The 22,561-nt window shown below is 47.9% G+C and overlaps 1 protein-coding gene across 1 annotated transcript in view; it reads left to right on the top strand.

Moving 5' to 3' along the window:
• ITGA9 (integrin subunit alpha 9) overlaps positions 1-22,561 on the top strand; it is a 299,345-nt gene that overhangs the window by 35,185 nt on the left and 241,599 nt on the right. The window contains exons 6-11 of the mRNA XM_074284359.1: positions 2,236-2,365; positions 6,424-6,509; positions 7,205-7,273; positions 13,920-14,057; positions 15,210-15,315; positions 17,275-17,369. Of these exons, the coding sequence (XP_074140460.1) occupies positions 2,236-2,365; positions 6,424-6,509; positions 7,205-7,273; positions 13,920-14,057; positions 15,210-15,315; positions 17,275-17,369 (624 nt within the window). The remainder of the gene's footprint in view (positions 1-2,235; positions 2,366-6,423; positions 6,510-7,204; positions 7,274-13,919; positions 14,058-15,209; positions 15,316-17,274; positions 17,370-22,561) is intronic.

Below are 22,561 nucleotides of genomic sequence, written 5' to 3'. Positions count from 1 at the left end.
TCAGTCCCTTCCTGCTCTTCTCTGGGCCCCAAGCGCCACGTTGCTTTGTACAGAGTTTCCATAGTGAAGAAGTGCAGGGATCTCTCACAGGATCCGAGGGCTGGAAACGGCCTCAGTGACCATCTGGTCCGACCTCTGCAGCCCAAGGAGGCGATGACATTATAGAGGGGGAGGTCCGTGGGACCGCAGAGGCCATTTAGTCCAAGGCTCTAATTTTTCCTATCACTTGCCTGTTGTCCCACAGGCAGGAAAGGTCAGAGACAGACCAAGAAACCTAATCAGCGATGTCCCAACTCGGGCCATTTTAAAGAATGATGTCCTATCTCTGGGGCACTTTAGGGGTTGATGTCCCAACTCGGGGCATTTTAAGGAGTGATCCCAAGGGATGGTAAGTTTTGTCAGTGAGAAGTGTCACAATTATCCCTATATTATGAATCGCACTCTCAAAATGATCTAGACAATTCCGCCATCCAATTGTACTATATTCACACCCTGGGCACAGACCTACTTGTTGCCCGCAGTCACTCATACATGATGGCGATCCAGGAAACCTCCAGAACGATGCTTTTAATCAGTGCTGTGCTATCGTAGCCAAACTCCATGGAGCAAGGAGCTTCCAAAATATAAAGGCTCTGCCAGCGATCAGAATCATGGACTGGCACCCACTGTTCTAACCATTGCACCACACTCCCTGTCACCAGGAAAGCTGGCTGCCTTAATCCCTGCCACTGAGCCTCTTTGGGCTGATGATTTTACAGAGAACAGGGGATTTAGCCATCTTAGCCCTTTTAAACAACTTGCACCCTTTGGGGGAGACCATTTCTGCGATGTATCTGATGCTTTTCTGCCTCCTTAGTGCCCTGACCAGGCCCTTCTAAGGGGGCTTCTGGGCCAGCCTATAGCAGAGACAGACCCCCAGGAGTTCTCTGGTGCATCAAACAGTGTGGGGAGGAGAGCTTGGTGGGCCATTGAGCTCGTAGGAGTGTGGGTGATTGGAAGGTACTCTGGGGGTCTTCTCCTGTTGCCTCTGGGGGTCCACGAGGACCCTGTGCTCTCCAAGGCTGATCCCCCCAAGCTGAAAGCCCCAGGCTGGGTCAGTTAAGTGGAGGGAAGGAAAGGAATAAGCACTTATTGAGCATCTGCTGTGTGCCAGGCCCTGCACTAAGCAGGCATTTTTACAAATATTGTCTCATTTGATTCTCAGAACAGCCTTGAGGAGCCGCTATTATAATTCTCGCTTCATGGTCGAGGAAATTAAACAGACTGAGTGATTTGCCCAGGATTGTGCAGCTGGTAAATGTCCGAGGCTGTGTTTGAACTCAGGCCTGCCTTTGGGCCCAGGGCTTAGCTGCCGGGCCTCCCGACTGCCTCCCATAATGGGGTTGTTGGGGTTTTGGGGGGAGAGGCCCATAGTGGGGGAGGCAGCAGCTGCTGATGACTTCCCGTGGCTGCTCCTGAGAGCCTCTGCCTCTCTGCCCGCTGCAGGTCGTCCGCGCCCCCCTCGCCGCCTCCACTCCCCGGCCTCTCGCTGTCTGTCTCTCTTCTCCTTAATGTGGGACTAATGACTTGTGTGGGTTTGGAAGGTGAGGAGGTGACCTCCAAATGTTGGCAGCACAGAACCCCCAGTTCCCGGGCTCCAATACAGGTCACAACCCTGAGGTACTGAGCCAGCGGTCTGAAGGTCTGGGTTTGAATGCCGCCTCTAATGCTTACTAGCTCTGTGACTGTGGCCATGTCACTTAACCTAAGTGTTCTCATCAATCCATCTCATCGGTCCAATTGGGGCCGACGTCCCTCAGGGAACTCGCTGTGGCTAAATCTTGCCCACTTGGGATGGCTGAGTCACCTTCCTACGGGTGAGCTGTCCTGGGCTTTCATTAGGGCCAGACCACAAAGGTGGAGCACCTATTATACAGATGGTGAAACTGAGGACTTGCCAGGCTGCCAACCCAGGAGTTGACCCAGACTTGCTGCCTCCAAAGCCGGCGTTCTTTCCTCTCTGTCTGGCTCCTTTGCAATGGTCCTGGAGTACTTGTGTGACATAGGAAAGGCTCCCCACCTGTGAAGTCGCCCCTGAACCACTGTTTTCCGGGTTCCCTCTGCTCCTCAGGGGCCTTGATGCAGCTCAGGACAAATCTCTGTGTTCAGCCTGGCGAGGGGCCTCGAAAGCTGGTCCGGCTGGGCCCTTTCCTGCCAGCCTCCCCTTACTCCTGTCCTTGTGATTCTCTTTGGCAGGAGCTGGTTGTGATGGGAGCACCGGGTTCTTTTTATTGGGCAGGGACAGTCAAGGTCCTGAACCTGACAGACAACATGTACTTCAAGCTGAATGACGAGGCCATCATGAACCGGCGCTACACTTACCTAGGTGAGGTGGAAGGGATACGTACCTGGGCCAGGTGGGGGGGGGGCACGTACCAGGGACTGCTGGGAAAAGTGGGTCTAGAGCTTTCCAAGGACCACTGCACCAATTCAAGTCCAAGTCTCCCCCATTAAGTCAACTCTGGAAGAGTCAATTGGTTATTTAGCTCAGTACTCCCATCTTAAGGATGGTCAAAGAGCTGAACCAACATGGTGAGATTCAGTAAGAAAACAGACAGGGAAGTTTGCAAGGATGCTGCTGTTGTATCTTCTCACTTGGCCATTACTGTGGGCATTAATGCTTTTTTATTGGATATTGTTGTATTTGGAAGAGCGGTGTTCATTCATTTGTTCATCCTTTTATTCCTTTTCTTAAAATTATTTTTGATACACATTGCTTTATGAATCATGTTAGGAGAGAAAAATCAGAGTAAAAGGGAAAAACCATGTGAGAGAGAAAAAAGAAGTAAACATAGCACATGTTGATTTATTTACATTCAGTCTCTATAGTTCTTTTTCTGGATGCATTTGCCATTTTCTGTCCTATTGGGATTGCTTTGGATCACTGAACCACTGAGATGAACTAGTTTTCTTTGTCTGTTTTGGCTCTTCCTGGTTTAGGTATCAGACTTGCTGCCATACAGTTAGGCAAAATAGCTCCTAATTATTGCTTTAGTTTCTTTTTCATTGGTGCTAAGTTCACCCTTTTCATTTTTGATGCCGGTGAGTTGGTTTTTTCTTTCCTTTTTCTAATCAAATTAACCAAAGGTTTATTTATTTTGTTGTTTTTTCATAAAATCAACTCTTAGTTTTATTTATTAGTTTAATAGTTTTCTTAGTTTTAATTTTATTAATCTCTCCTTTGAGTTTAAGAATTTCTAATTTGGTGTTTTAATTGGGGTCTTTTAATTTGTTCTTTTTCTAGTTTTATGCAGAGTACTTTGCTGCACTAGAATGGGGGAAGTACCAAATTTAGATAAGATGTATGGGCCTTGCACTGAAGAGGGGAAGCCTACAAAACTAGATAACCTTATTGTACCCAAGGGCATCAGAGAGACAAGACAAAGGTCTGCAAACCTCACTAGAGGTTCAGAGAAGGCTTTTCTCCAGGTTTGGGATGGACTTTGAAGCATGGCTAGTCGGGCAGTGAGGACATTCCAGATCCGAGGAGACAGCAAAGGCCACAGAATCATCAGCATATAAATGTGTCTAAAAGACACAGGTTATCTGAAGTGTAGAAAGTGCAGGGGGATGTGATATGGGCAGACGGGCCCACCAGGCTGTGGAGGACTCTAAATGCCAGACAAGGGAGTTTGAACTTTTCTTGGCAGGCACTAGGGAGTTACTGAAGGTTGTTGGGTAGAGTAGTGATGTGTTCAGATTTCTGCATAAGACATTGTTTGGAGAGTGTTATAAAGAATGGCTCGGAAAGGAAAAAGTATTAGTAACTTGTTGCAGTAGTCCAGGTGGTCAGTAAGGGACCGTGCTCCTTTGGGCATGGGGGGTGGGAGAGAGAAAGCTGAGTGTGAAGAGGGTGTTGGGAGGGGCAGACCTCCCAGGGGGCCAGAGCTCCAGGCTTAGCTCACTTGATATTTATGGTCAAATGCACAAATGTTCTCCACTAAAAATAATGTTGCAGCATCCTCCCAGTTTCCACCAAGCGTCTATTTGGGTTTCAAAGGGAACCCAAGTGTTTGTGTCCCTTTAAGCTGGTCGGAAATAGATACATTAAGAGGTAAAAGCCGTCCTGATGGACAGCAGCCTGATGTAAGCTGTAATTAGGGCTGCTTGCGGACTTTCCTTCTTTCCCAAACCTTTTAATCTTCCTAAATGAAAAAGGAGCCAGCAGGTGCCATTCAAGAATGATGATGGGCAAAGGGCTGTGTGCCCTTGGGGACGCCCCCTCCCCGCCACGCCTTGTCCTTTCTGATCGGGCCAGGAATCAAAGGCTTCTCTCCTTTCATCATCGCTCAGCATTAGAAAGCTCCATTTAAGACAAGGTCATTGGAGGGGGCCGTAGATGGCTTTATTGGGAGCAGGGCACAAACTGAAGAAATGTGTTCCCTTTGAAGATGAGCCCCATGCTTATTGCCCGCTGCCGGCGGAGACGCTTCCTGTGTTGGAGCGGAGAGCTGCCCGACGGCGTGGCAGTGCCTGCTCTTGTGGGTTTCGTGGAATCCCTGAGATTTCTCCTTAGGAGAAGCTGGGCCTCTAGGGGCAGCTCCCGCGTTCTGAGGGACTGTTTGCGTGGCCACTGGGGGCTCCGTCACCGGGGGATGCCAGGGTTTGCGTACAGTAAGGAGGAACAGAAATCGCTGTTGGAGACGGGTACGTCTTTCCTTGCGTTCTTACCCACCTTTTATTCAAGGACGGTCCCGGCCGCAGCGTCCGGCCGTTCGTTGTCTGAGGGCGGTTGGAGGCTCGTGGCCAGCTGCTCAACCACTTGATGGCGAATTTTTTGGCCAAGTGACTCACACTTTGTTAATTCAGATAAAAATAAAAGAGAGAGGATTGCGAAAGATCAGCTAAGTTCTTGTTATCATCCTTTGCTTTTATGGATAATACACGTGTTCCAAAGAGCTGTGAAAGAAATTAGAATGGGGAAACAGCCACAAAGGCAAAGTTGACGATCATTAGCTTCCGAGAATCCAGTTCAGTTCTGCAATCATTTATGAAATCTGGCATTTGTGCCGGATGCTGAGCGAACAGAGACAAAAACAGCAACTTTTTTTGCCCTTGGACAACTCACACTGTTAAAAGAAGGTGTATGCAAATCTCCAGTATGCAAATGAATCAATATGAACCTCCAGTATGTAAATGAAACATACAGGTAAATCTCCAGAATACCCATGAAGTAACATTCGTTAATGCCAGTCAGTCAGCCAGATAATCAACATTTCTCAAGACTTAGGGCGCGTCCCCGCCGCTGCGGCGCTACGTGCTGGCTGAGCAAATAGAGCGCGGCAAGTCCGGTGATCCTTCCACATTGTGACTTTCCCAGTCGCGGTTTCCATGCGTTGAGTGGGGATTGGCCTAAGAAATTAAATGGGACTTTGTAGTTTTGCAAAAGCCGCAGATGAAATATACTGGCCGGCCGCCAACTTGGAAAATGTTTGGAAACTTAGAAATACATAAAATATATGTGCAGTATTGTCTAATATCAATGATCAGTTTTATCTTTTAATACCATAATAATTTAGACTTGGAGAGGGAGGGCCAAAAATTTTTACAGGGATTTTCCCGACTGGCCTGTGCTCCTCTGCCCCAGAATGGGGAGGGGATAACTGTATACTTAAAGTAAATATATGGTAATTCTTTTTGAGGGGGAACTGATAATTGTTGACATCAGGAAAGACCTTTGGGAGAACTGAAGTTGGAAGGGACATTAGAGCAAAAGAGAATAAGCATTTATTAAGCACCTACTATGAGCCAGGCATTGTGCTTGGATGTAAAGAAAGTAAGAGATGGTCTTTACCCTCAAGAAGTTTATAATCTAAAAGAGAACTGGCATGTAACTGGTACAAACAGACCCTGGAGAGTTCCAGGCCTTCTGCCAGGCCATGGCTTGTTCTTGGGCCCATCTCAGGGCCCCTGCTTGTTTTACATTCGGAGCCTTGGTTTTAAGCAGTGGTCCTCAAACTTTTTGAATAGGGGCCAGTTTACTGTCCCTCAGACTGTGGGAGGGCCGGACTAGAGTAAAAACAAAACCTCACACTCTGTTTCCGCCCCTCAGCCCATTTGCCATCACCCGGCGGGTGCATAAACGTCCTCAGTGGGCCGCATATGGCCCACGGGCCGTAGTTTGAGAACCCCTGGTTTAAAGACTTCCATTTTATTTCGACTTTCCCTCTCTACCATTCAGAATCCTCTCTCGCACTGGGATGGACTGGACCCCTGCCTGCTCCCCTGGCTTCCTGGCATGGTGGCAGCTGCTTGGGGACCCTTGCTTTGCTGTTGAGGATTTGAGTTCAGAAAAAGAGGGGATGCCTTGGAAATGTTTTGATTTATTTTTCATTTTTCCCCTTTTTTCCTCAATTTTATTTTATCCCCCACCTTCTCCTTCAGGATACGCGGTGACCGCTGGTCATTTTGTACAGCCATCTTCCACGGAAGTGGTAGGGGGAGCACCTCAGGATGAAGGCATCGGAAAGGTAGGGGCCCGTGCAACAAGAGAGAGGGAGACGGCGGGGTGGTCTCCACTCTGACCTGTGGCCTCCACGGCTTTGCCACTGGACCATTAGATTTGGCTGGGGCTGCCATAGTTGAATGGTTTCAAGCCATTCAAAGGCAAATGACTTTTATGACTCTTATCTAAGAGTTTAGAACTCTGTGGGACCCCAGAGGTCTCCTGGTGCAGCAGCAGTGATTCACAGATGAGCAAATTGAGGCGTGCTGATTTGCCTGAGGTCCCACGATGTAGCAGGTTTTGAACCTGGGTCCCCGATCCTAAATCTAATGCTCTTTCTGCTGCAACATACTGCCTGACATTTTGGGTCTGCCCATAACCCTGGGTGCTTAGCTGGGGTGGGTGAGCAGTAGAGACAATGAGATTTAGCCCTGGCTGCTCTTCTGGCAATGAACTTCCAGCATTTTAATTAGGGTCAGTGGATCTGGGGCCTTTTGCGTTTTAAGGCCGGTGTAAGGGGGAGCACGTATATTTTTTGGTGGTCTTCATGGGATCCGTGTGGATCGTGATGGGAAGAAATGGGAGCAATAGCATTTCAGGCTCCCGACCTTGGTTCATTGCTTGGAGTTCTTTGAAATGGTGCTGTCTCTAAGTCTGGATCCTGAGTAGCTCCCCTCCCGCAGATGAGCTTGTCTCCATGTGTTCTTTTGTCCCCCACAGGTTTACATTTTCAGAGCTGACCGAAGATCGGGTTCCCTAATTAAGATCTTTCAGGCGTCTGGCAAAAAGGTATGTAGGGGAGGAAGAAATACTGGTTGATTGCTGATTGAGATCCTTAGACATGAGAGGGATTTTTAGGTCATTGGGTCCAAACCCCTCATTTGACAGATGAGGAAACTGAGGCAAACTTAGGGTGACTTGCCCACTGGTAATACCTGAAAAGATTTTTGGACCCGGGCCTTTTAGTTCTGGGTACGGCGCTTCCTCCACCATATTCCATCGCCTCTCTTAGGATGCTGACATTTAAAAAATGCTTTTGAATAATTTTAGAAGTTAGAAAACTTGTGTATGTTGGAAAGAGTCTGGCTTGAGTCAGAAGACTTCAAATCCTGCCTTAATTGCTTACTACTTATTGTAGTCAATTAGCCTGAGCCTGTTTCCTCGACTATAAAGTGAAAGGGTCTGAATCCCTTTCTGGGTCTGCAGCCCATACGCTAACAGTTCTGGCTCACATGAGACCTTTTACAAATTGGAGGGACTTATGGGACCCATGGATTGGTGCTTCATTTTATGAAGGATGAGGTTGTTTTAGTGCCAGCTCTCTATCCCCTTTTAGCACAATGATGGGAACATAGAAGGTGCTTAATAAATGCATTATTTCCAGTTGCTCCTGTTCCAGCTTGTAGTGCATGTTTTCTCCCCATTAGACTGTACTCTTGGAGGACAGGTATTGCCTTGCCTTTCTTTGTATCCCTGATGCTTACACAGTGTGAGGCACCCAGTAGGCGCTTAATACATGCTTGGGGCCTTGACTACCTTAAGTGCTTGAAGCCCTCATGGGTAGAGAACACTAGGGAAAAGCCAGAGAGACTGGATGGGCCAAAGCCAAGCCAACCGAGTAGCCAAGGAAATGCCCTCGGAGGCAGAAGCTGCTTTCATCCTTTGGGTAGGCCCCCCCCCCCCGGTAGAAGGCGAGTGGGACATCGCACGGCCCCCAGAGTATTTCTGCCCATTTCTGGGTGTCCGGGGTAACAGTGGGTGGGATGATGTGTCAGAGAAGGATCCGAACCCCTCTTATTAAGCTGCACTTGGGTCGGAAAGCTGAAGGAGGCCGGCAGAATGATTCAGGTTGAGTTTTGCTGTTTCCTGACGGTTCCTCCTTTCTGGCCAGCACCTCTTGGCCAGCCTTCCAGCCTCCTTCCCTTCCTCTTCCCCTGGTCTGCTCCCACCTCCGTGTCTGGAGATTATTCATGGGGAGTCTGAAGGGGGAGTGAAGGAAGGCCCTGGAAGCTGGGGGCTGGAACTGGGTTGATGGGAACCTGCTTGGGCTTTTATGGCATTGTTGGAGCGTTCATTCAGAGCCTCCCCTTGAGAGTTCCCATGAGGCTGGGTTCCTGGTCGGATGTGTGGGCAAAAAGGGGTGATGGCCAGCTCCTAGACATGCTCGTGACTGGGCAGAACAAACAGGCCAGAGGCCTTTTTCGCTTTTCTGCCCATTTTTGTTGGAGCCGTCAGCCCCGTTTATTTTTGCTTAGCTTGGGTCTCGACTGGTACTTCTTCCCTCTCTTCCATCCATTCCACACTCATCTTCTCATCCTATTTGGCCTGGAGACAGTTCCTGGGGACCACGGTAACCATCACTGGGTCCTTGAAAAGCCGGCAGATGGAGAAGGGCTTGGTCCCTGGGGAGGGCGGAACCAGGATTTCTTAGTTACAGAGAGGGAGATCCAGACTCGACTCCCAGAAATCTTCACTTAGGACTGTTCCAGAGGTCTGTCTGCATGGAGAAGGCGTGAGGTCTCTCCCATCACAGGAGGCCTGGCTGAACACCTGGGGTTTGGGGGATTCTCATGAGTAACACTAGGTGGCCCCTGACGTGCTTCTTCCCTTCTTCCACATGCTGATGCTTCTAGCCTGCCTTGGGTCTTTGAGTCTTCCTCCACCACTGCACATCTGCTCTCCAAGACAGCTTTGTTCCTCCCCTCTCTACATGTTGCTTTTCCCTTTTATTCCTGATTAGTCTGTGTGACTCATGTAAGATCCTGGATCACAGAGTTAGAGCCAGCAGAGATCTCGGAGGCCATCCAGCCTCGCCCTCCTGACCAGTTTCCTTGGAGACCTCAGTTACTTGCCCAGAGCTATTCAGGGGGCATCTTTCCCCCAGACCACACCACGGCTCCCTGGGGATGGCGAGCAGAGCCCAGGTTAGGCCGGAAGTCCCCCCAGGGACAGCGAGCAGAGCCCAGGTTAGGCCGGGAGTCCCCCCGGGGACGGCGAGCAGAGCCCAGGTTAGGCCAGGAGTCCCCCTCTAATCTTGTGGAACGCCATTTAAAAATTAACCAAGTTTTCCAAGGCTTTGCATATCAGAACTTAGTTGGGAAACTTCTGTTAGAATTTCTGCTTGTACCAAGTTAAATGGTCTCTCGGAACTAAAGAAATGGTTTCCTTAGGGCCGAGAACACGGTTTTTTCCTGTTCCTATTAGGACCGTACTTATGTCTCTTCTCATTTTCTAGATACTTCACCATGTTAGGTAGCATCAGTATGGGCTCAGCTCCCCAGGGACCCATGAACTCCTCTAGGGCAGAGATTGTCCCTTTGATAATAAGCTTTTATAACTTGCTTTAAAGTTTGCAAAGCTATTATGGTCTCCATTTTACAGAAGAGAAAGCTGAGACTGAGAGAGGGTAAATTACAAGCCTATCTGATATGAGGCAGGATTTGAATTCATCTCTGTTGACTCCATGTCTAGTCCTCCATCCAGTGCATTGATCAGCGGCCTCATTCCCACTTTGCTCATTGTCTCAGGCCCAGTGTTCTACCCAGAGTTCTTGCCTCATAAATGGTTGTCTTGCCTTCTGCTGTCTTGCTTTGGTCACCCAAGACTGACCCACTCCGGTGATGACACATCTTCAGGGACAAGGGGTTTGGAGAGGATGGTAGGGGGGGCTGCCCAGTGATTCCTTGACCCTTCCCTTAATTACTCTTTTCTACGCCTCTCCTGAGCCCTCCCTCCGAGTGAGGCAGGAGATGGCTAGAGGCAGCCTCCGTGTCAGGTGGAGGACAAAAATCTGGCTTACTTGGTACTCAGCCCTGGATTCGACTGCTGGCAATGGGCTGGAGAGGGCCTCTCATACCTGGCTATGGTTTAAATGAATTAAGTCCCCATTGCCCAGAGAGCATTTGAAATGCATCCCAGCCACCAGGCCCCATTAGATCAATCACCTCCGAGGGCTAGGAAAATCAGTTGTCAGCAAGCATTTATTAAGCACTGACTATGTGCCAGGTGCTGTGCTATAAAGGGAATCTGAAAAGAAAGGGAAAAACCGTGATTTCTGTGAGAGGGGAGAGGAGGAGAGGAAGCCAGGGAAGCCAGGGAAGCCAGGGGGCCAAGATGCAGGTGTGGAGGAGAGTCAGGGAAAAATCTCAAACTGTCTTGCCTGAGGTGTCCTTATAAGGAAACCAGTCTCATTGAATCGTAGAGTAGAACGGGGTGAGGAAAGTGTAAGGTGACTGAAAAGGTGGACAGAGGGATTATGAGGTTACAAAGGGCTTTAAGAGCCAAGCAGAGGATTCTGTAGTTGATCCTAGAAGTGATAGGGAGCCACTAGAGTTTCTTGAGTCGAGGGGTGACATGGACTTTAAGAAAAATCATTTTAGTGGCTGAATGGAGTCTCCCCCCAAAATAGACGGGGCAGGATCACACATACATGTTGAGCAGCTGCTTCTGTTTTTTGAAGGATTATGGGGAAAGAGGGAGTCTCCACAGGGTCAGATATGAGCAGGTGTTCAGGTTTTCCAAAGTGCATCAACCTTAGACTCCTCCAGCTCTCCAGTGAACCATCTTAATAAAGGGATGACATGTGAGCATCCAGAATGGGAAGCAGTGATCAGGCGGGAATGATTGGCCAAGTTTATGAAGAAATCGAATAGAGACAAATGGAGAGCAATCAGGGATAGGGACGGACCCATGGTTTCATTCATCCAGGGGGAATCTCCCTCCCCCAACACAGGTTGGCCATTTCTCTGCAATGTTTAGCATTAGAGTTTCCTACAGTTAAGGTCGCACAGTCAGCATACGTCAGAGGCTGGTCTTCCTTTAAGTCAAAGAGCATTTAGTAAGCACTTACTATATGACTCACATTATGCTGAAGATATAACTATACGCAAACAGAAAGGCAGTATCTATCCTCAAGGAAAGTGGAAGGCAATACATGAATGGAGCTGAAAAACAGGGTAGTTCACACCGGAAAATTAACTGTACAGTGTAAAATGGGAGAGACGTGGTTGGATAAGAATGTATCCAAGTGCCCATGGACACCATGTGAGTCGCAGCCTACAGTGCTAATGCAAGCTTGGGCTTTATGCCCCGGGGAGCATTTGTCCAGAAAGAGGGAAGGGAGGTGATCATCCCGCTGTCCTCTGTCCTCCTCCATCCGCGGTTGGAGTGTTTATTGGATTCTGTTGTGGGCGCCACATTTTAGGGACAAAATTGGTGAAATGTGAGTTCAGAATAGGCCCCAAGATTAGTAGGGTCGTCAGAGGAGCCCTATGAGGACTGGTTGGAGAAACTAAAAATGCTTAGATTGAGGAAACTCAAGGGTAGCCCGATCACTGTCCTGGAGAGTTTGAAATATTGTCATGGAGAGATTTGGCTTGTTTTAGACCTTAGAATAAGGGATAGACATTGCAGGAAGGCAGATTTCATTTAGAGATGAGGAAAAGCTTCCTAAGATGAGGAGATTAGACTTGTTTTCTGGGTCTCATCCAGCTTTAGGTTTTTAATCTTATGATTATATGATGCTAAGAGTTAAAGCTGTCCCAATGTGGGATGGGGGCACCTTGAGTGGTAGGGAGTTCCTCCTCATTGGAAATATAGAAGTGAGGCCTGTTGATTGTATGTATGTTGGCTGTCTTGTTGAGGGATTCTTGTTCAAGTACAAGAATCACTTGATATATTGGGATATTGGGGAGCTCTGGTTCAGATTCCACCATTGATGTTCACTCTCTGCAGCTCAGTTTCCTCATTTGTAAAATGAGAGAGGTTAGATTCGGGAACCTTCTGAGATTCCTTCTGGCTCCGAGAGCCTGCGATTCTGTCAAATAGACTAAAAATATGAAGGGAGTTGTTTATATTTATCAACTAAAAATAAAAAGGGTTTGAGTTTTATATGTCCTGGGAATAATTTCTTTCAGTTTTAATATAATGGATGTTGGTTTATATTCCAAGTGGAAAAAAAAAAGAATTCTTGGCCTTGTTAGTGCCTTCCTTGGAGAACAGTCTCGTGGGTTGCAGCCTTCTTTCTCCAGTGAGCTCACACGTTCACAGCCTGTTTTTTTTTCTTCAGAAGCTTGAATGATGGAGGGATTCAGTTCAGTTGCCTCCTAGCATATAGCATGTCTCTCCTGGGCTGTCTTTGTCTTGTGAGAGTTGGTTTTCCCAGTTGCCTTGGCCCTGACAAATTTGTAGTCTTGATTTTTTGATTAATGAAACACATTTATTATGATTATTGACTGCACTTGCAACCTTAGCAAGCATTTTTAGAAGTCTATTCCTTGGAGGAATATATAAAAAAAATCCTTCCTATGCTGTGCCTCCAGTGAAGGCCCTTGAGATACTCAATTGTAGTCGCAGCTTTGTTAAATTTCTAAAAATTGCTGTTTGTCTTCCCTAGAAGAGTGAAAACATTCTTTTCATTGTCGGTTTTGGAATCAAATCCAAAGCATTTATTAAGTACCTACTGTATACCAACCCCTGTGCTAAAGACTGGGAGTAAGAGGACCTGGGTTTAAATTCTACTTTGATATTATTGACTGTGTAAAGTTGGCAAGTCCAAGTCTGGTCCTCAGTTTCTTCATCAGTAAGTAAGGGGGATGGACCAAATGATTTCTGTTATCCATTGTAATTTTATATCTGTGTTCCTATGATCCTGTATTTATTTATTTCCTTGGGTACCTTAGGGCACCATAGGCCTCAGTGTACTCATCTGTAAAATAGTAATAATTGATGTAGGACCTTAAAGTTTGCAAGTTCTTTCACATTCTTTCACATCCACTTAAGTACAGGGTGTGTCTTTTTTAGGTTGACTTTGTTCATTTTATAGTTTTTTTTTTTTAATGGAATCTTTTTCTATTTTTTTTTTATTAGTAGATTCTGTCACTTGAACTTTGTAACTATTATAGAAATCATTTTGTCCATTTCATAGATGAGGAAACTGAGGCTTAGAAAATGTAAGTGACTTGCCTATGGCCACGGGATCTGAAGTCTACTGACAATTCCGTGCTGCCATGAGGATGGTGGGTTTGATGGTCTCTGGGATCTCTTTTTACTCCATATCAATGACCTATAATACTAGTTTTGTGCCTTGGACAAGTTGCTTTTTCTTTCTGTGCCTCAGTTTTCCCTCCTGTAAAATGAGGGGATGGACCTCAATGATTTCCAAGTCCCCTTCCAGTTCTGGGTTTGGGAGCCCTTGACTCAAGGTGAGATCAGTCTCGCCTTTCCTGGGAACCAGTAGTGTTTCGCCAAATATTCTTTTACCCTCCCAAGTTTGTGGGTCCCAGTGAAGAGTTCCAGGTCCATCCCCAGTCCTGCCCCAGCCCCAGGGAGCTCGCGGTCTCGTGGGTCTGAAGCGAATGCAGTCAAAGCAGCGCGCGTGCATCCCCTGTGTGTGGGCGCCTACTGAACGCTCTGTTGTGACTCGCCTTGGTTGCAGATGGGCTCTTACTTTGGCTCCTCATTATGTGCAGTTGACCTGAACGCGGACGGCCTCTCGGACCTGCTGGTCGGCGCGCCCATGTTTTCTGAGATCAGGGATGAAGGTCAAGTCACCGTCTACATCAACAGAGGAAATGTGAGTCTGGGGCCTGGCGGGGGGAGGCAGCATGGAGAGGAGGGGTGGAAGGCACCGTGAAAACAGTAACGGTGATTGAGCTGGCATCCAGAGGGGCACCCCTGCCCCTGCCCCGGCTCCAGCTCCAGCTCCAGCTCCTCTGGGCTCAGTGTGCCCATATTGTGGACATCCTGACATATTCACAGGCATTCCCCTAAAACTGTAATTCAATTCAGTTAATAAACATTAATTAAGCACCTGGAATGTGCCTGACATCCCGCTCTGTTCTGGGCTATGCTATCAGTCAGTCAGCATTTATTAGGTGCCTACTGTATGTCAGGCATTATACTAAGTGTGGTGAGATTCCTAAAGTGCAGGTGAGATAATGGTATTTCTTCCATCAGGAAGCTTTCGTGGCTTCATGTTAGGGAAGTCAAATACAGACTTCTCTTGCAGCCTCTCACAGCCTGGTTCCAATCTTCCTTTCAACCTTATTGTGCATTACTTTCCTTCCCCCACTCTTTGAGTCAAGCAGGTTAGTTTTCTTCTCTCTTCTCCCTCCTTCTAGCATCTCTTTTCTTCTTCTCTGTCTCTGTCTTTCTGTATCTCTGTGTCTCTGTCTCTCCCCTCTTCCTCTATCCTCTCTTTCTCTCCTCCATTCCCCCCTCTCTCTTTCCTCCATTCTCCCTCTCTTCTTCCTCTATTCTCTCTCTCTTATTCTCTTTCTTTCTCTCTCTCCCCCATTCCTTCTCTCTGTCTATCTCAGTTGCTTTCTATCTCTTTTCCTCTCTGTCTCTCTCCTTATCTCTCTGTCTCTCCCTCAACAAGCATTTTGCCAGGCCTCACTTGGTACCAGGCTCTGTGCGTGCCCCAGATCGGTCATTTAACCCCTCAAATGTCTTCTTAGGATTTCTCTCCTCAGTCATAAGTGGTTCTGACCCACCTTGGGCTGGGAATGGCTAAAATGAGAGCTCTGGGCCCTGGTAGAACCCAGGCTTTCCAGCCTCTCCTCCTGGGGGTCACCCAGTGCATGTAGCCTGATTGTTTCGGTGAGATGGCAGCTGCCCGGTTCTGTCCAGGTGCTTCCTGGGGCGGGGTGCTTGAGGAGGGAGCCTCGGGGGGTTGCTGGCAGGACTCTGTTTTGCTCAGCCTGTCCCGTTTCCTGTTTCCTAGGGGGCCCTGGAAGAGCAGCTGGTGCTGGATGGTGACCGTGTCTACAATGCCCACTTTGGGGAGAGCATCGCTGCCCTGGGGGACATGGACGACGACGGGTTCCCAGGTCAGGGGCTGAGGCTCTCGAAGGGCAGAACCTCCTATTCACAACAGAAACGGGATCTGCTTGTTGGGTCTTCTGCCTCAGGGCGAGGCCTGGATCCACCTAGGAGAGGCTGGAGCCGAGCTTTGGCGAGGAGCTCTAGCTTCATTTGTTGCTCTTTTTTCCTTTCTTGATCTCTGTTTCCTGAAACCAGTGATTTCTGCCTCTTGTTTCCTATTTCTGCTCCTGGTCCCTGACATGTTGCTGTTGCGGCCCAGCCTCTCGTCCCAGAGCTTCTCGTTCCCCCGTCCCCCATGCCTAGTCCCACTTTTCTTGTAGCATCCTCCCCATGCCAGCCACGTTCGCCAGGTCAGAGTGTCTGCTAGACCTCTTAAAGCGGGAGCTGGGCATCCCTCTGCCATGCCTGCCCCATCCCCTCAGTCATCAATAAGCATTTTTTTTATGCACCTGCTGTGTACCAGATACCATCCTAGGCACTCTTGGGGGACACAACAGGCAAACAACTCTGTGGCCAGGGTTCTAGCATTTATTAAGCATGTCCTATGTGCCAGGCGCAGTCCTGAGTAATGTGCATATGAAGAAAGCCAGAAATGACTCCCCTGAGGAGCTCATGATCTATTGGGAGAGAAAATGGGCAATAGGTCTCTGCAAACAAGCTCTGTAGTGGGTCAGTGATCATTAGTAAGTGTGTGACACGTGCTGGGATGGAGAGAGAGATTGAGGAGTGTCTACCATGCAGTGGACAGACTCAGGGCACTCGATCCCACGTCTTGGGTTCAAATCTCACCTTTGCTGCTCACTGTGGAGAACCTCAAGGTTCCGATGTAGATCCTCCAGTCTCCGCTCTCTAGAGCTCAGTGGGAAGGTCCCCAAATCTGGAGACGGCAGCACGTAGCGGGTGGCTCTCGTGGCCTGGGATTGCGACATTCTTGCTCAGATCAGTAATTGTGGCTTTCACAGAATCACAACATTTCCTCTTCCATCGAATCGAAAGGCAGGAAGAATATGGACTCGGGGGGCCTTAGCAACCCCCTTAAAATAGCACTAGTGCTAGCTAATATTATGTGCCGCCTCCTATGGCACGTACTGGGGTTTTATGATGATTAGCTCTGGGAAGAAGGCGCCATCGTTTCTCTGACTATCTCTGGGCCTCTGGAGAATGAGGACTGGACCAGCCAGGTCCTTCCAGTTTAAATCAAGGCTCCCATGATGCCCCAGAAGGTCCCTATTAGCCTGTGATTCTCGAGGTGACATTCTTTTTCTCAGCCTCAGTTTCCTCATCTGTAATTTTCTCTGAGATCCTTCTCTGACCTTGTGATAGTTATTAGTGTTCTAGAGTGTGAGGATTTAGATCTTTGAGATCTGGTGCACTTTTCTCTATTACAAATGCACATTTCTCATGAGAGAGGGAGGGACTGAAATGGGGATTAATTCAGTAGTCATCCATTAATAGGAAAGAGTTGTGGCTGTTGCCCTGGGTCCTTCCTTGGGCTCACCAGAGCAGCTTTGTCTCCTTCCGCCCTCTCTTTAACCTGTTCCCACTAGTGGCTGTGGTTTCTATGGCACTTCCTGCGTGGAGCAGCTGTTCTCTTTCCTGTCTTGGAAGCTTCCAGCTTCCATTGGGCTCTTTAATGCTCCTTAAAAATTCCTTCAGACACTTACTAGCCATGTGACCTGGCCGAGTCATTTTACTTTGCCCCAGTTTCCTCCTCTGTAAAATGATCTGGAGAAGGAAATGGCCAACCAGGCTGGTATCTTTGCCAGGAAAACTCAGACGTGACCCACAGAGGGTCAGACGTGAGGTTGTTGCCTGGACAGCTTCCTCCATATCCCCACAGAGCTCACGATGCCTGTGTCAGGCAGAACTGAGCCCCTCTGGTTGGGGGGCTGAGTCCTTGTAAGTGGGGGAAGCGGTCCCTCCTTCGCAGGTTCTCACTTTTCCATCCCTGCTTCTCTCCCCAGATGTGGCCATTGGGGCTCCCAAGGAGAACGACTTTGTGGGAGCTGTGTACATCTATCACGGAGATGCCGACGGGATGGTTGCCCAGTATTCCATGGTAATTTGTGGTGGGCCCCTGGGTGCCCCTTCAAAGGTAAAGCTGAGGTTCCCTGCATTGAACCCACGAGAGCGGGAGAGAGGCAGTGTGGCGCATTGGCTAGAGCTCTGGGTTTGGGGTTGACAAGGCCTGAGAATTCCTCCCTCTGGTACTTACTGGCTGTGTGACACTGGACAAGGCACCCGTCTCTGGGCCTTAGGGACCCCTCCGCTAAGGAGCAAATGGGGCGGGGTGTCCAGGGAGTGATATCACGCTTCCTTCTGGTCTGCCCGTGCCAGAGAGCTCAGCCCAGGCCGGACCAGCCCTGCCCCAGTGCAGCGGTCGGTCCTACCAGGCTGGGTTTCCTCTCAGCGTTAAAATGATCAGATAGAAAGAAAGCGTTCAGCATTTGGCCGGATGCCTCTAGGGCTGCCCCACAATCCTGAAAGGGCCCTGGCCTCCTTGGGGCGCTCCTCTCATCCTTTGTTGTGGACTTCGGGGCGTCGGCTGGCTCGGTGTCACTGGCTCATTTAGGATGCCCAACCCACGGATGCTGCCCTATAACTTGAGTTAAACCCTGCTTCTGGCATGGAGCACAGCAGGGCAGCTTCCTTTGAGCCCCTTGCTCTGGGAGGGGTTTTTCCAATGCCGGGATGTCCGTGTGGGATGAGTGAGTGAATGAACGGAAAAGCATTATTGAGTGCATGCCATGTGTAAGACATGGAGAGAACCACTGGGGAAATAAGCACCCTCTCACAAGGGAGCAGTGGCCGGGGGGGACCGGAGAGCTGGGGACTGAGCTCGGGGACAATGGGCTCATTCTTTCTAGGAATAGGCCCATAATTCTCAGGGCTGTAGGAGGAAAGCAAAGGTGGGGCATCTGAAGAAGGCTGGCCATCAGCGGCGTGGGCAGCTGGTGAGACCCCTGTGCCCCTTCCAATGAAGGGACTGTCAGTGGCAGGGGTGGGGTCAGCCAGATCAATCTGCTTGTGTCTGGAGTACGTTCTAAACAGTGCGTATTAACTACCCTGGAGACTGCACCGAAAAGAAGGAGGTGACCGTCCCTGCCCAGGAGGAGCTCGTCCTCGAGCTGGGGACACGGCCTGTGCACGAGGGCAGGGAATGAGCACCCAGGGCTGGAGAGTCTTAAGCAGTGTGGATGACTGTGCTTGGGCTCACTGCTACCTTTCTAACTTATAATGATTTATTGTTAGTAAGTTTAAACACATTTTTTTTTGCATATAAATCAAAATATGTCTCCCCCCCCCCCAAAAAAAAATAGGACTGCAAATGAAACTCTGAATTTTACGTCTTCCCATTTGCTTTCAACATATAATGCTACTTTCGCTTCAAAGCAGTTCTGCTTCTCATGTTCCGACACATGACACAGCTACCTTTCTACAAGGACGGTTTGTCGTGAACATCTTTAGGAAACTAAGGTGCCGACTGAGCCTTGGGCCCTGCGGGAAAAGGGGAGAGAGACTGGCGAGGTGTCTCAAGCTTTACAATAACGGGAACACTTCAGTCCTGATGGAGGCAAAAAGTGTTTTGGGAAAAAATGATTTTTATTATTATTTTACTTATGAATATAATATATATACACACACACTATAAAATATTTATTTTATTATAAATCCCCTCTATAAGCTCCAGTAAACAGAGAGCAAATGTTCCATGCTCTACCAATAAAATCCTAAATCAAAATGATGGATATTTAATGAAATACATGAATATATATATAAGATACTAGGTAATAACACATACACATACACCCGATGTCCCTGAAGTTTAAGCTTAAATAGCTTGAATCCATCTTTTAAACATGTGCACACTCATATGTAAATAGACAATACCCTGGCACACGTGTACATGTATGTACACCTTATAAACTATGCGTACATATACGTAAACGTTAACACAACATTCACAGTGACAATTTTTGTGCTTTCATCTGCTTCCTTCTCTTTTCTGTCAAGTTACTTAGAATATTTTGTCCCTTTTTAGCGACTTGGTTTTGAACATGGCTGGAATGTAAATTTTTTTTTTTTAAGTCTTGTTGACCTTGCTTTAAAGCAGTGGTCCTCAAACTTTTAAAATAGGGGCCAGTTCACTGTCCCTCAGACTCTTGGAGGGCCGGATTATAGTAAAAACAAAAGCTCACACTCCGTCTTCGCCCCTGAGCCCATTTGCCATAACCCGACAGTGGGCCGCATAAACGTCCTCAGCAGCCGCATCTGGGCCGCGGGCGTAGTTTGAGAACCCCTGCTGTAAAGTCTTATTTCACGGCTTTTCCGGCATTTTTTATTTGCTTAATTTCCCCCATTTTACTCTACACCAATTTTTTAATATGTTGATCTCTCCTCAGCCATCTCGCAGTCATTGAACATGCGGATTAAATACTCAGTGGAGTATTTTACCTCATCCCATGTATGTTCCATTGCTGCAGGTCACAACTCACCCGTACCTGTCTATCCCGTGAGACATTTATTCATCAATGAGTCAGTGAGCCTTTATTAAAGGCCTGCTGGGCCCCCTCCAGTCATCTTAACCCTTGAATTGCCACTGGAGAGAGCAAGGCTGGTGACTGCAGGACTCTGCCTCACCTAAATCCAATTTCCTCGCCATTCAAGACATCGCCTTCCTGATACCATTGGTCCACTTTAAAAACTAATCATGGGTTGGGGCCTGGGGATGAGAAGGGAAAAATGAAACATCCCTTACTTCCAGGACCTAATCCACAGGGAAAACAAGACCTGATCCATAGGAGCATTACATGGTTCGGGGTCACCCAACCAGTGCAAGCTGGGAACACTGCCGGGACGCTGACGAAAAGTCCACCTCCTTGTGCCCTTTGAAGTTGATAGAACCAGTCCCTAGTCAAGTGAATGGGGAGGAGACAGACTTTTCTCAGTGGTTCAGCCAGACTGCTCTAGGATGGCCCAACAGTCTAAACTGGCCTGTACAAAGAACTTAGGGGACGATTGGGCCTCTCCTGCCATTCTCCAATGTCGCTGTCATTTCATTTCATTCAGTGGCCTTCGCTCTTTCCAAACTGATTAAATCTTTGCACCTAACCTGCCGCTTTCGATCGATTCCACAGAAATCTGATAAAGGCGTCAACATCTTGTTGCTTCGTTTAAGTGGAAATAGAGTGATTGATTCAATGAACTCTCATGCTTCCATCTAGAGTCTTCTTCATTTTCTTCTCAAAAGTGAAAAGTTTCATTAAGAAAGTAGATTGAGCCTTCTCCCCTCTGTTTTCTCCAGTTTTTTTTTTTCTTGCCATGACTAGAAAAGTGTCTTTGGCTAATATCCAACAATGTTCTGCAGGTTCACTGTATACATTTTAAAAAAATTTTTATTAAATAACAGTTGAAACTTAGTTCTGAGTTCTTCCAAGAAAGAAACTTTTCCTTATCCCTTTTCTCTGTTTTCTCTGTAGTTTTTTTTTCCTGAAACCATCTCCATTAATTCTCTCTTCTATGTCTCATAAAAACAGTCAATCCTGACTTCCAAATCTCACCCGTCCCATTGACTCTTTTTTTTTTTTTTTTTTCTTTTCCTGAGGCTGGGGTTAAGTGACTTGCCCAGGGTCACACAGCTAGGAAGTATTAAGTGTCTGAGATCAGATTTGAACTTGGGTCCTCCTGAATTCAAGGCTGGTGCTCTATCCACTGTGCCATCTAGCTGCTCCCCTATTGACTCTTGAAGCAATAGCATGAGGGAGTGTGTAGCCTTCATGGAGGGAGGCTTTTGAAACAGATGCTATTTTCAGGTTATATTCTGGGGGGAAGGCACTGAGGACATTAGAAAATATTTCATAGAGAAGATGGCATTTAAACTTTGAGATGAGGATGATAATCATAGTACTTGTTTTGAAGGATTTGGGGGAGGATCAACTGAGATATGATTTATCTCACCGTGCTTAGCGCATAGTAGGCACAGAAAAAACCCAGAGGACATAATGGACAGAGAACCTCAAAGCCAGTTCAGAATCAGCCTCTGATGCCTACAAGTCTTGGAACTTCTCCTTTCTTGAGGCAATTCTACAACTCTGAGGTGCAGAGAATAGCTAAAGAATTGTAGCTATTATATTATAGAGCTAAAATTGTTCTTGTTAATCTTGCATTAATATAGCGCCTACTGTGCGCCAGACACTGCAAAGATGATCTCTCTTGGTTCTCACATGGAGAAGGGATTTTAAGTGATGGAGGTCCGTCTGGGACCTGGTGGCAGCGGCCTTCTGGGGGCCTTCCACACTTGTCTTGGATGTTATAAAGGTGCCCGTGGACCCCAGGGTCCACCAGCCCTCCCTTCTTCACTCTTGCCTGTGACTTGGCCCACTTTCTGTTCTAATCCTTCACTTCTTGGATGTCATCCTTATTTTCACGGTTCTCTTGTTGTTTTGGCTGGCTCACACCAAGTATGCCCCTCGCCAGGGGCCTTTGGGTGGGGCGGCCAGTTTAATAGAGTCCGGAGGATCTGAGTTCGGGTCTAACTGCTGACATTTACCATCTCTGTGATCATGGGCGACTCACTTCGGTTTCCTGGACATCAGTTTCCCCATCTGTAAAATGGGAGGATTGGATTTCCTCCAAGCTCCTTTTGGATTGTTGTCATTTTCAGTTCTTTGCAGGGTATCCTGTTCCATGACTTACAGGCATATGACAGTGTGATTAGCATTGGGATTAGTATTAATTATTATCATCATTAGAAATTATATTAGATAGTTCCTCGCTTTGGGGAGAACTCTGGGGTCCTAGCTGCTCCCCTCTTTCATCCATTTGAGATATTGTGGTACTGGGCCTGCAGCTCCACTGGTACAGAAATTCCCAGATGGGGAAAGCCCTCCACCAAAGCAGATGCGCAGTCTCTTGGGCGTGTCAGGGACAGGATTGATTTTAGCTCTTGCTGACCAAGGCCAGCTCTCTCTCCATCCCTGGCTCCAGGCTGTCCCTCAGTAAGCAGGAAATACTGATAAAGAATAAAGTTGTTTGGGTTTGGGTCACCAACTGAAAACAGACCCCCCTTTCTTTAGGCTGGTGGCAGGGATTGGAGTGGGGCTCTTGTTCACAGCCGGGAGGCAGGGAGGAAGGGGCACAAGGGGAAGGGCCTTCTGGGGTCAGCCGGTTGTTGCTCTTGCTGTGGAGAAGCCCCTATGTCTGTGTGCATGAATGCTACAGAGTCAGAATTAAAATAGGCCATTAAAATAA

Source organism: Sminthopsis crassicaudata, chromosome 1 (genome assembly GCF_048593235.1).
Source record: "Sminthopsis crassicaudata isolate SCR6 chromosome 1, ASM4859323v1, whole genome shotgun sequence".
NCBI classification, from domain to species: Eukaryota; Metazoa; Chordata; class Mammalia; order Dasyuromorphia; family Dasyuridae; genus Sminthopsis; species Sminthopsis crassicaudata.
The sequence above is the reverse complement of the archived record's forward strand: the minus strand, read 5'-3'. Positions and strand labels throughout refer to the sequence as shown.